We start from the raw sequence: 14,130 nt of genomic DNA, 5'->3' as shown, positions 1-14,130 counted from the left end.
TAATTTAAATGTTACTATATTTAAAAAGCATTTCAGATATGTCAAGCCCTATTGCCCCACTTTTCTTGAATAGGAAAAAAATTATATTCGATTTTAGATTCAAAATCTATTTTTAACCAGAAAGGTGAGTTCCAGACCTTTCTAAAACTATGCAACATTACCAGTCATTGTTTATGGCCATCTCATGGCCATCTCATTGCCCTATCATTTAACAAGGGACCAGTGGAAGCAAAATAGCCCGATAACACCAAAGATCCACACCCATATTTTACAGTAGGTGTGGGGTTATTTTCTGCTCATGCCATTCTCATTTAGACACCAAACCCATCACTGGTGTGTGTGACCAAAGAGATCTATTTTCCTGTCATCCAACAAATGTAAAAGCATTGGGTTTTGCTAAACTGCACTGGCACTTGGATTGGAACCAGTGTTTTGGCCAAATGACATGACAATAGATCTCTTTGGTCACACACACCAGTGATGGGTTTGGTGTCTAAATGAGAATGGCATGAGCAGAAAATAACCCCACACCTACTGTAAAATATGGTGGAGGATCTTTGGTGTTATCGGGCTATTTTGCTTCCACCGGTCCTGGGGCCCTTGTTAAGGTCAACGGCATCATGAATTTTACCCAGTTCCAGGATATTGTATCCAAAAACCTTGTTTCCAGGTTGCCAAAATCCATAAAGAAATGGTTAATTGGCCACAAAATCAACATTTTGCAATGGCCATCTCAGTCTCTGGACTGAAAACATGTGGTTTGAATTGAAGAGGGCAGTCCATAAGCGCAGATGAAGGATATCAAGGATCTGGAATGATTCTGCATGGAGGAATGGTCTAAAATCCCTCCCAATGTGTTCTCCAACTCATAAAACATTTTAGAAAAGGCTCAGTGCCGTTATCCTCATAAGGTGAGGTATTAAACACAAAGAATCCTACAGAATATTTCTGACCCCTAACTTTTTGAGACAAAAAAGCATTACTTATTAAACAAAATATTTTTCTCTGAGCAATTGCATTAGTCTAAAGTAACATAATTTCTCATTGTTTTTGTATGAAATATGTCAATAATTTCGAACCCCTCTGTATATCAATCACTCCTGTTGGCAATACTCTTATACACTAAGTGCAGCTGGCCACTTACAGTGTACTGTAGGAGTTATTAATTCCCTTCAGAATCCGAGGACACCTTGCCACAGCAAAAAGTATTATGTTAAAGTCTGTGGAACAGATTTTTCATCTGTCTCGTGAAGCGGTTTGGCCTTAAGCCTCGGAACAGGATTGGTTGACAACTGTTTCTTTTTGTCACGTCTTGCACAATCTTTGTCTCTCCTCAAGCTGAATAGTGTCCAACTGAGCATCTATTGTATATGTTATTTTGTGTTTGTATCTGGCTGAGAAAGAAGAACACTGTTCAGACTACAGTATGAGTAATAACATATATTTTAATTTGATAGAATGGGAAACTACACTATACATTCATATATCTATTTACTCTATACTTTTATATTTACTAATGGATCAGTGATATATTTACTAATGGATCAGTGATATATTTACTAAAGGATCGATCAGTGATATATTTACTAATGGATCAGTGATATATTTACTAATGGATCGATCAGTGATATATTCACTAATGGATCAGTGATATGTTTACTAATGGATCAGTGATATATTTACTAATGGATCAGTGATATATTTACTAATGGATCAGTGATATATTTACTAATGGATCAGTGATATATTTACTAATGGATCGATCAGTGATATATTTACTAATGGATCGATCAGTGATATATTTACTAATGGATCGATCAGTGATATATTTACTAATGGATCGATCAGTGATATATTTACTAATGGATCAGTGATATATTTACTAATGGATCGATCAGTGATATATTTACTAATGGATCGATCAGTGATATATTTACTAATGGATCGATCAGTGATATATTTACTAATGGATCAGTGATATATTTACTAATGGATCAGTGATATATTTACTCATGGATCGATCAGTGATATATTTACTAATGGATCGATCAGTGATATATTTACTCATGGATCGATCAGTGATATATTCACTAATGGATCAGTGATATGTTTACTAATGGATCAGTGATATATTTACTAATGGATCAGTGATATATTTACTAATGGATCAGTGATATATTTACTAATGGATCAGTGATATATTTACTAATGGATCGATCAGTGATATATTTACTAATGGATCGATCAGTGATATATTTACTAATGGATCGATCAGTGATATATTTACTAATGGATCAGTGATATATTTACTAATGGATCGATCAGTGATATATTTACTAATGGATCAATCAGTGATATATTTACTAATGGATCGATCAGTGATATATTTACTAATGGATCAGTGATATATTTACTAATGGATCAGTGATATATGTACTAATGGATCGATCAGTGATATATTTACTAATGGATCGATCAGTGATATATTTACTAATGGATCTATCAGTGATATATTTACTAATGGATCAGTGATATATTTACTAATGGATCAGTGATATATTTACTAATGGATCGATCAGTGATATATTCCAGAAAGGATCCAGAAAGGGAGCTGATCGTGACATCATGATCTTCTAGTTTTATTGTCCTGTTTTGTCCTACAGCCCTAAAGCATGTTTTACATGTTGACATTTATTCTCCAGCATTCGTGTTCAAACTGCAAAAGGAGGATAAGACTGAAACAATTAAACCTCCATCTTTTGAAATATATTTCTCTTGGAATCCCTGATGATTTCAATCAGGATAAAGAGAAATGCTTTGTTTTATCAGCTTATACATTACAAACAGAAAAAAATAAGATAAAGGAATAATTGTTTAATAACACAGATCATGTACTTGACCGCAGGGCTGAATAGAATCAAGGAAGGAATTAGCATTTTTGGCTAAAAGCTTTCAAATGAGATCAGTCTCAATGTCCCCGAAAGCATCAGAGAAGCAGCTCCAAATTTGATTTCTGCAGCATGATCTTTTGATTTACACAAATTGGAAGTATTGTGGTATCCTTATATTATATTTCCCCACTGATTATGGCCTCAAGCACTATGGCAAACAACCATTATTTTTCTGTTATTTGCAACTTTGTCAATGGATGCTAGATTCAGCTGCATAGGTTTGCTGTACAGATCATATCTCTCAAGTGAAAGGTTACTGTTTAATCAAAATGTGTCACATTAATTCTGACAAATTCAAGCAATTCAGATTTCTAATAAAGCTGTCATATTTGCATCCTGTAACTTACACTTGCCACTTTTCAAATGAATTTCAGTCGTAACCTTTTGATTTATGAATGCATAATGTAAACACTACAGTACAAGAGATCTGACTTTTAATGAAGGAAACATGCGTATTGTTAGTTCAGAAAATCCCTTTTTGCTTGAATATTGATTTTCTGAGGAGAAAAATCACCCTCTTGGTTGAAGAATGAATGATATTCTTTGTTTGTGATTCACCTAACTTCTCTTCCCCCTGCTATTGAAGCATGTCACTACAGGTCTTTTATGAGGATATATTTATATGACATCAAAGAAAAAGAGCTCCATCTTACATTTATGTTGATTGATTATTTAGAAGAGGGTTTAGTATACCAGACCATTTGGCTGTTTACATATTTATTTGTATTGATCAGTGAATCAATTTATTTTTCAGAGGTAAAGGTCCAGCAAGCTGCTACTCCTGCACATCAAGGTATATCAACAGCCTTGTCGGTTATTGATCTGAACAGGGGCGCAACTTTCACTGGGGACAGGGGGGACATGCCCCCCCCCCCCCACATTCTGAAATGTCATTTTTATCACTGGAATGTGATACAAAACGAGGCAAAAGTGTGCTTTAGGACCATGCGGATGCCTCCAAGCGGTCGGGTAGGCTGTTTGGAGTGTTTATTTAAAAAATTCACTTCTAAAACCAAAGTTGCACCCCTGCATCTGAATATCGAATAAATATAACGAATAAATAGTGACATGTAAATACAAAGATCTATTGTAAAGCTTAAAGCTGTGCATTCTATTTTACAGTAGTGTGCCCTTGTATGCATTCATCAAAACCAAAAGAACCTGAAATTGAGCCAGCGGAGGAAAAAGGTATTGATATACCGCTAATAGATCAATATCATGCATGGTTGTGGAGAAGTGAGAGCTGTTCATTACTAACCCCTTCATATCTTTACCATACTTTTGGCTGACCTTATTTCTGTGAGTAGGGCTGTGTTCCCCTATGGGTCAAATTTATTTGTATAGGACAACTATTGGAGTGATCCATTCTGCTTAATATAGCCTTGAATGTAGAACTGGCTGACATAAAAGTGTCTTGTGACTTTTAGAGGATGCCTACGTGTAGTAGACTTAACACCTTTTTCTGCTTCTGACTTATTGGGCTATTAGCAACACTTAAAACGTTGGTTTAATGATATCAGTGTTATAAGTTCCATTTATGGCTTAAATGTTATTGTAGACATACTAACTATCAAGTAATCCAAAGTCCATTGCTACAACTTGACCCATATGTGCTGCAGGGTTGCAGTGTTTCCACCAAACATAGGTTAATAAAAGTTCAGTAGTGAGTAACTCCCCAGTAACTCAATTTTGACTTATGGTTTGCGGTTCTTTTGTTTTGCTTCTCAAAGTCGCCATCTAGTGGAGAAGTTTAGATAAGCCATGCATTAGGGTGCGATTCTCTAATGGCTGGTATATATCTGTGTCATATGTAGCTAAACATGTCAAGAGGAAAGTAGCCAAGCAAGGTATGTTAGAGTCACTTTATCCTTCATGTGGTTAGGAATAGCAGCACAGTAGTGCATCGCTTCATGCTCCCCAAGGAGGGTGGTGGTTGCTGTTGAAGTAAGAGCTTATATAGAAGTAGAGAAATGAAAAGCCCTTAACAGGCCCTAAACAGCACTCTTAATGTGTAACTGCACCATATAGAAAGTACTGTAAACTGTGGTAATCCATGTATACTGCTGCGCCAGTGATGATGATCTCACTTTTGTTGCCTGCTGTATATTTATAGAAGCAGCTCTTCTATTAACATAGCCATCTTAATTGCAATTTTAGAGAAAATGCTCAGTGGAAGTTTTTAGATAAAGTGTGGTTTGGTGTATTACCATGTTTGTAACTGGGAGCATGTGGAGACCTTAGAGAGCATGGCTGTACTGAACCTTGCCTCAATAGGCATAATACTGGCCCCTGCTGTTTGAAAAGGGGCAAATCTACATTGGTAACAGATATAGAGCCCTCAAATGCAACTCTGGACTTTGAAGCCAGTTCCACTGCATTCATTGTTCCTCTCTAATCAGAGACTGATTTAGACCTGGGACACCAGGTGGGTGCAATTCATTTAATACTACCAGATAGAACAGAAAACGAGCAGGCTTCAGACCTCGTAGGGGAAGAATTGAATGCACCTGATATAGAGTATGTATCCTACATCTATACATCTCTATACAATGTGTCAATGTGTTTTCTATTTGATAGCTCTATGCTAGATATGCACATGACATGAGCATTGCATGATACAGTATGCACTCTGAGTTGTTGACTTTGTAGTGTCTCAAGCATGGTGTAAGAGAAAAGGTTTAGGCAATCAAAATGAACACTGGTCTGTAACAATTTCATATTAGTTGAGTCTGAGAGTATTTTAAAATGAACGAATAATATACATTTACATATACAACTTTATGACTTGTTTGACCATAACCATTTCCTCATCCACAGCTAAAAAGGCCACTCCTGACCGGAAGAGTATGTGTTGTGAAGCTGATATTTCATGTTGCTTTGAAAGTAGCTTAGAGACTAGAGAGGTTTGATGAACCACTTCAATCTTAGTGCAAAGCTGTTCATCGTTAAAGGGGTAGAATCTTTAATTCACTTCCAGTTTGATCAGAAATCTTTTTAAAGTTAAAGATGAAATAGAGATTGAATTGTAGATTCTTGATGGTTTATCCGCTTCACCGTTTAGCCACATTTGTCAGAAGTAGTTAGCTGTACAGTATGATTATGCCAATTATAATCTTAGCTATTGCAATTTTCAAACATTTGACATTTTCAGTCATTTTTCTGTAATATGATTTTATTTTAAAACAGCTATACATTCAAATCAAATCAAATCAAATGTTATTGGTCACATACACATGGTTAGCAGATGTTAATGCGAGTGTAGCGAACAGTGTAGTTCTGACAGTGTAGTAATATCTAACAAGTAATCTAACAATTCCACAACAACTTCCTAATCACACACATCTAAAGGAGTGGAATACGATTATGTACATATAAATATATGGATGAGCGATGAACGAGAGAAATAGGCAAGATGCAATAGATGGTATAAAATACAGTATATACATATGAGATGAGTATGTAAGATATGTATTAAAGTGGCATTATTAAAGTGACTAGTGATCCATTTATTAAAGTGGCCAATGATTCCTGAACGTGTTCTCTAAAAGTTTGGCATTCAGCTTTGGCATACAACTACAGCACTAAGCAAGAATGTGTATTCAATGTTCTCTTGTGTCATGTATTCTGTGTTCATTTTCAGAGGCCCCTAAAAAGGAACCAGTGGTGAGAACTAAGAGAGGTACTGTTGGAAAACAATGTATTTTCTGTACATTTACTGTGTATTTCAATGTTGATAATACATCATATTAGGTAATGCATAAACATGCTGAAGGTAGTAGTTGCTCTATTTATCAATCTTATTGATATACAGTCATGTTGTTCTGTGATTTTTTTTTCTATTATAAAGAACGAGACATGTGCAAGCCAGTTGAGAACACAAAAAGGAGAGGTAGGACCAATCTTCCTCTTCAGCTTATTTTCACATCTCTGAAAGACAAATGTTTCATCTTGAGGAGATGGTTGCAATTTTTAAATATTTCTTTAAGTTGAATGGCAAGTACAGTGAACGTATGCAATAGCCTACTATATTGGTTGTATTTGAAATGAAGAACAGATTTACACACAAGTGAAATGCTGTTTGCAAGTTATTTGAATAAAACAAAACGCAACAATGAATAAATAAAAAATATTCCAAGATTGCTTTGCCCCTTTGAATGTGTGGTTGAACATCTCTCTGTAACTCCTCTAACAATGTCATTGAACCAGAGGTTGCAAGGCAATTGGAGTTGGAAGAGGCGATCAGAAAGAGAGGTACAGTATTTTTAAATACAGTACAGGCCCAAGTTGAATGACTTAGCTGTATATATGTATAAAGGATATATAAACTATATATTCAATGATTTGTCAATGCCCCTGAGCAGTACAGTGCAGAACAGTACAGACTTCGATATAGTTTGATGGATACAGAACAAAATACTCAATGATAAAAGTTATTATTTTCCCAGTGTCTTACAATTCAGGAAAAGACACACATAGCACTCACTGCTTAAAGAAAGTAAATCGTCCGGTTTTAAACTGCCCAGTTTTATTGAATTGAAATCAGTCAAAAATGTGTGGAGATCACCCTCTTCTCCTCAGTTCTCCTAGTAGGGAGAGTAAGGTCTTTAGAGTGGCTGAGGTGGAAAAATACTTCAAAGTCACCTATCAGATGTAACCCCGCTGTCCCTTTCCCTCCTTAGAACTCAGACTTAAAAAGGAAGAGAAGGAGAAGTCCACTAAGAAAGGTAACTCAGTCATGCATGAATTAAAGCTTTTTTTAAGAGTCAGAGTCTGTACCAGGACTTGTGTCATGTTTGTCCAACACCTCATGTCTTTATTTCTGTCCTCTTTTTATCATATTATCAGATTCTCAACATGTAGATGCGGGGTTACCTGCACCTGCACCAGGTAAATGTGTCTTCTTGTAACGACGTTCTTCGTTTGTTGAAAGAGAGTCGGACCGAAATGCAGCGTGGTGGTTACTCATGACTTTAATGAAAAAAGTGATACATTAAATAACTATACAAATACAAAAACAACAAACGGAATGTGAAATCTAATTACAGCCTATCTGGTGAACACTACACAGAGACAGGAACAATCACCCACGAAATACAAAGTGAAACCCAGGCTACCTAAATACGGTTCCCCATCAGAGACAACAAGAATCACCTGACTCTGATTGAGAACCGCCTCAGGCAGCCAAGCCTATACTAGACACACCCCTAATCAACCACAATCCCAATGCCTACAAAAACCCCAATACGACAATACAATAACCCCATGTCACACCCTGGCCTGAACAAATAATTAAAGAAAACACAAAAAACTAAGACCAAGGCGTGACACTTCTTCATGGCACCGTTCAGATAGCACTGTCTCATCTTAGGACACATTGCAACACGAGGGAACATCCAGTAGACAAGAATCAGACCATATTTTGAGTATGTTGTCTTTCTATCTTGTACATTGAAACACTATTTCAAGCAACAGATTATTCAATAAATTGACATTTCATAGCATGCATGTTCTGTATGAATGTGTGATGTTGTATGTTGTAGTTCCCACCTGTCAACCCACACCAGTCTACTGGCCATCATCACCTCCTGGCTGGTATCGTAAGTATGCACTAACGCTCTGAAGCACCTCCTAAATATACTGTATAACAATAGTAATAATAATAATAACTTTATTATTTGCTTCATACATATTCATATCAGTGGTAATTGTTGTTCTGTATACTGCATGTCACTCTTCTATTACAGTAATAATACCATCCTTCATACATTCCTTAATATATCCTGTATATGTCTACTATAATACGTTGTGTGTACATTCCGTATATGTCCTGTATATATCCAGTATAATATGTCCTGTATATATTCTGTATATGTCCAGTATAATATGTCCTGTATATGTCCAATATATTATATATCCTGTATATGTCCAGTATAATATGTCTACTATAATATGTCCTGTATATGTCCAGTATAATATGTCTACTATAATATGTCCTGTATATGTCCAGTATAATATGTCTACTATAATATGTCCTGTATATGTCCAGTATAATATGTCTACTATAATATGTCCTGTATATGTCCAGTATAATATGTCCAGGTTAATATATCCTGTTTATGTCCAGTATAATATATCCTGTATATGTCCAGTATAGTATGTCCTTCTCAAACCTGACTGAAAATAATCCATTTATCTTCCAGTGCATCACATATTCACAGACAATCCATTCCCACCTACAACTATGACAGGTATTTGGTATTATTTTAATTATTTCCAATTAGGTAATGAATTGCTAACATTAACACCATTTAAATGTGTCTGACATGTCTGCAGAGCTCCGTGTTGTAAGTATGGCCAGGAGTTCATCCTGAGCATATAACTAGACCAATAAAACCTCCGACCCCGAGTTACTAGGTTATCTACTTCACAGCCTTTTCCACACCCACCATTTACTGTACAGATGTAGGATCTTAATTTGAGCCAATGTTCTATAGCAGGAAAATAATATTGCATTAACAGGAAATTAGAATACAATTCATGTACATTTTTGTAAGTGTTGGTGCCTTTACATAAGGGAAAATCCACTCTGAAATTTCAAAGTGGAAATTGCAAACTTCAGAAGCCTTTTTTAAACCAAAAAACAATAAACTACAAGTTTGAAATGTCCTGTATTGCAACAATGTTCTCCTGCAACAGGGTGATCAAATTAAGATTCTACATCTGTATGTCTTTATGTCCTTGTATAGGTTTCTAATTATTATCTCTTGGTAAACATGGATGTGTTGTTAACAATAACCATTTTGAAAATACTAAAGATCTCCGTCTTTAAGTTGCTCTGCCCAATGTTCCTTTATTGTCCAATTGTGTCAGTAGCTCCTCTAGTTACATTTCCCAGCAGTTTCCTGGTGTGTCTCACCGAAAAGGTCTTGTGATTACAACTTAAAACAAACAGTAGACATATACTGTACAATTTCTAAATAAATATCAACAATATGCCCTATATTATTTTAAAATACATTCTGTCTTATTTATGACCTTTATAACTTTACCAAGCGTGCAATGAAAATACACTGTAATGGGACGTCTTCCTGCTGTTTAACCTTATTTAACACACCTTGTTTTTTTCCTTGTGGCTCAAAACCTCAGCTACTTTTTTCTCCTTGTCATCAGATGCCATTTTAATTGGCTAATATGTTTGATTCACATGTTTTATCCAAATTTGCATTATACACGAATGTACAACTTTTTTCAGCATCTCCACTGCATATTCCAACAGCTCATCCAACTCGGTCATTTTATCAAGCTCCTCCAGCGTATCAAGTTTATCAAGCTGAACCAGCACCTGCACCAGCTACTCAACCAGCTGAACCAGCACCTGCACCAGCTACTCAACCAGCTGAACCTACACATGCACCAGCTACTCAACCAGCTGAACCAGCACCTGCACCAGCTGAACCAGCAACTCAACCAACTGAACCAGCACCAGCACCTGGACTTGCACCGACAACTCAACCAGCTTCATGGACTCAAGGTAGTTATTCTCTCAGAACTTAAGCTCTAACTTAGTTGGTCATATTTGAACAACAAGGTAATTTTCACTATAGGGACAGAGTGCTTGCAAATCAAATGTATATTATAAAATAAAATATTATAAAATGTATGTATATTGCTTCTCCACACAGATAGACATAATACTTTGTGAGGAAAACAGTCATCTTCTGTTCTCTCCATGTACATGAAAATGCTCATATCTGATGTCCTATTTCGATTAATTGACCCTTGATACTGTACTTGAAAGGATACTCTTAATAACAGATGTTGTTTTGTCATTAAAGAACCACAGGCTCCCAAAGAAAAGCAGAAGGCTGGCACCATAAAGAAGGGTATGAACATATTGTATTGATTCAAAGGGATACACTTACATAACCTGTTCTTGTTTGATCTGAACACATACTTTTTTAACCCTCAGTTCCAAAGGAAAAGACCAAGGCAGCTGCCCCAAAGAAGGGTAAGAGACTCTCTACATACCAAATCATCCTTCACACTTACTGAAAACATGTACTGAATATATACTGTTATGCAAATGCACTCAACAGTAAAGGTTTCAGTTTTAGAAGTTACCTAAGGTAAAGGTAATATAGCTGCTTAGAAGTGTTACACCAAAGCATACACACATCAATAAGATTTTCTACTGATATTTTGTCAATAATGTATTTTTTTCAAGAGCCAGTGCCCCCTAAAGAAAAAGTTAAGAAGCAAGGTAACAATTTGTACAGTTGAACTGTATCATTACTTTCTGTATTTGAATACAGTTATTATCTCTTGCCTTGTATTCTAGACACTGTGGTGTCCAAAGAAAAGGTCAAACCAGCTGTTGTAAAGAAAGGTACAGATTTTGTAGTGCATTATTAATATCATACTGCATGCTTTACTTTTATTGGAAAATATTGAGCATGATATTGTCATTCCAGAAGCTGTTGTCTCCAAAGAAAAGACAAAACATACCACAATGAAGAAAGGTACTTCATTGCATGTTGTAATAATATTACACCTAACATCAGCTAGCTAGCTAATGTTAGCTAGCTAATAGTATACTTTAACTTGAAATGTAAATGCACTCAACGGTAAGGGTTTCAGTGTTAGAAGTTACCTAAGGTAAAGGTAATATAGCTGCTTAGAAGTGTTACACCAAAGCATACACATATCAATAAGATTTTCTACTGATATTTTGTCAATAATGTATTTTTTCCAGAGCCAGTGCCCCCTAAAGAAAAAGTTAATAAGCAAGGTAACAATTTGTACAGTTGAACTGCATCATTGCTTTCTGTATTTGAATACAGTTACATAGTTTATATCTCTTGGCTTGTATTCTAGCTGCTGTGGTGTCCAAAGAGAAGGTTAAACCAGCTGTTGTAAAGAAAGGTACAGATTTTGTAGTGCATTATTAATATCATACTGCATGCTTGACTTTTATTGAAAAATATTGAGCATTTGATGATGTTGTCATTCCAGAAGATGTTGTCTCCAAAGAAAAGACAAAACCTACCACAATGAAGAAAGGTACTTTATTGCATGTTGTAATAATATTACACCTAACGTTAGCTAGCGAGCTAATGTTAGTTAGCTAATAGTATACTTTAACTTGAAATGAAAATTATTTTCTGATAAAATTAGAAACGTGTAATATCTGAAAATGTAGCTAGCTAGACTATCTTGCCCGTATACATGGATGGACATTTCTCCCTCTCTGTCACAGATGCCATGGTTGCCCTGAGCTTGAAGATGTAAGCCATGGTTGCCCTTAGTTTGAAGATGTAATTTGGAGACAGGTGTTTTATACAACAGCCTTCTGTGTTTTCTCTTTTTGACTCACTTTGCATATTTGCAATGAAACGGCAGAATTGTATCCATATCCTTAGCTATCATTAACCAATTCCACCGGGCATTCTACTGATTTCAAAACAAGTCAGAGCAAAAACTAAGCCATGAGGTCAAAGAGCTCCGAGATAGGATTGTGTCGAGGGACAGATCTGGGGAAGGGTACAAAAACATTTCTGCAGCATTGAACATCCCAAAGAACCCAGTGGCCTCCATCATTCTTAAATGGAAGAAGTTTGGAACCACCAAGACTCTTCCTAGAGCTGGCCGCCCAGCAAAACTGGTCAGGGAGGTAAGCAAGAACCTGATGATCACTCTGACAGAGTTCTAGAGTTCCTCTTTGGCGATGGGAGAACCTTCCAAAAGGACAACCATCTCAGCAGCACTCCACCAATCAGAGCTTTATGGTAGAGTGGCCAGACTGAAGCCACTCTTCAGTAAAAGGCACATGACCGCCGGCTTGGAGTATGCCAAAAGGCACCTAAAGACTCTCAGACCATGAGAAACAAGATTCTCTGGTCTGATGAAACCAAGATTGAACTCTTCGACGATGAATGCCAAGCGTCACGTCTGGAGGAAACCTGGCACCATCCCAACGGTGAAGCCTTTACAACTGGACGACCGACGTTATCTGCCCGAGGGAGTTATCCAGCTGGCTCCTCTGTCGCGACGTTACCTGAACGCCCATCTTCGGTCCGCTAATCGTTAGCTGTCTTATCGGCTGCTATCTGAATAGACCTATCGGAATATTTTTATTTTTATTTATTTTTTCTTGGGCCTCTAAAACTATATCTATTGTTCGTTTTTTTGCGAATTGGATTGATCCCCTCTACCACACGGAACCCCACTAATCCTACCGACGGAAACGCACGAGGTGGCTAAAAACAGACCTCCATCCTATGCTAGCTTGCTACCGATGGCCCGGCTAGCTGTCTGAATCGCCGTGACCCCAACCAACCTCACTACTCACTGGACCCTTTTGATCACTCGACTAAGCATGCCTCTTCTTAAAATGTCAATATGCCTTATCCATTGCTGTTCTGGTTAGTGTTTATTGGCTTATTTCACTGTAGAGCCTCTAGTCCTGCTCACTATACCTTATCCAACCTATTAGTTCCACCACCCACACATGCAATGACATCTCCTGGTTTCAATGATGTTTCTAGAGACAATATCTCTCTCATCATCACTCAATACCTATGTTTACCTCCACTGTATTCACATCCAACCATACCTTTGTGTGTACATTATACCTTGAAGCTATTTTATCGCCCCCAGAAACCTCCTTTTACTCTCTGTTCCAGACGTTCTAGATGACCAGTTATTGTTGCTTTTAGCTGTACCCTTATCCTACTCCTCCACTGTTCCTCTGGCGATGTAGAGGTGAATCCAGGCCCTGCAGTGCCTAGCTCCACTCCTATTCCCCAGGCGCTCTCTTTTGATGACTTCTGTAACCGTAATAGCCTTGGTTTTATGCATGTTAACATTAGAAGCCTCCTCCCTAAGTTGGTTTTATTCACTGCTTTAGCACACTCTGCCATGTTCTAGCTGTGTCTGAATCCTGGCTTAGGAAGACGACCAAAAATTCATTTTTTTTTCCAAACAACAACATTTTCAGACAAGATAGAACTGCCAAAGGGGGCGGTGTTGCAATCTACTGCAAAGATACCCTGCAGAGTTCTGTCCTACTATCCAGGTCTGTACCCAAACAATTTGAACTTCTACTTTTAAAAATCCACCTCTCTAAAAACAAGTCTCTCACCGTTACCACCTGCTATAGACCACCCTCTGCCCCCAGCTG

General features: G+C 37.0%; 1 protein-coding gene across 50 annotated transcripts in view; it reads left to right on the top strand.

The window, feature by feature from the left end:
* LOC118398687 (triadin-like) overlaps positions 1-14,130 on the top strand; it is a 67,036-nt gene that overhangs the window by 31,327 nt on the left and 21,579 nt on the right. For 42 of the 50 annotated variants that reach the window (XR_008071164.1, XM_052471031.1, XM_052471030.1 and 39 more), the window contains 20 exons: positions 3,706-3,744; positions 4,074-4,139; positions 4,766-4,798; positions 5,769-5,795; positions 6,592-6,630; positions 6,799-6,840; positions 7,158-7,202; positions 7,631-7,675; positions 7,797-7,838; positions 8,492-8,548; positions 9,152-9,199; positions 10,228-10,482; positions 10,787-10,834; positions 10,921-10,959; positions 11,176-11,211; positions 11,290-11,337; positions 11,423-11,470; positions 11,704-11,739; positions 11,826-11,873; positions 11,964-12,011. Coding sequence is in view for 49 of the 50 variants with exons in the window: in XM_052471031.1 (XP_052326991.1) it covers positions 3,706-3,744; positions 4,074-4,139; positions 4,766-4,798; positions 5,769-5,795; positions 6,592-6,630; positions 6,799-6,840; positions 7,158-7,202; positions 7,631-7,675; positions 7,797-7,838; positions 8,492-8,548; positions 9,152-9,199; positions 10,228-10,482; positions 10,787-10,834; positions 10,921-10,959; positions 11,176-11,211; positions 11,290-11,337; positions 11,423-11,470; positions 11,704-11,739; positions 11,826-11,873; positions 11,964-12,011 (1,089 nt within the window). In the remaining variant the exon portion in view is untranslated. The remainder of the gene's footprint in view (positions 1-3,705; positions 3,745-4,073; positions 4,140-4,765; positions 4,799-5,768; positions 5,796-6,591; positions 6,631-6,798; positions 6,841-7,157; positions 7,203-7,630; positions 7,676-7,796; positions 7,839-8,491; positions 8,549-9,151; positions 9,200-10,227; positions 10,483-10,786; positions 10,835-10,920; positions 10,960-11,175; positions 11,212-11,289; positions 11,338-11,422; positions 11,471-11,703; positions 11,740-11,825; positions 11,874-11,963; positions 12,012-14,130) is intronic. The other 8 variants (XM_052471025.1, XM_035794283.2, XM_052471029.1 and 5 more) reach the window with 7 other exon arrangements.

Source organism: Oncorhynchus keta, chromosome 19 (assembly GCF_023373465.1).
Source record: "Oncorhynchus keta strain PuntledgeMale-10-30-2019 chromosome 19, Oket_V2, whole genome shotgun sequence".
NCBI lineage: Eukaryota > Metazoa > Chordata > Actinopteri > Salmoniformes > Salmonidae > Oncorhynchus > Oncorhynchus keta.
The sequence above is the reverse complement of the archived record's forward strand: the minus strand, read 5'-3'. Positions and strand labels throughout refer to the sequence as shown.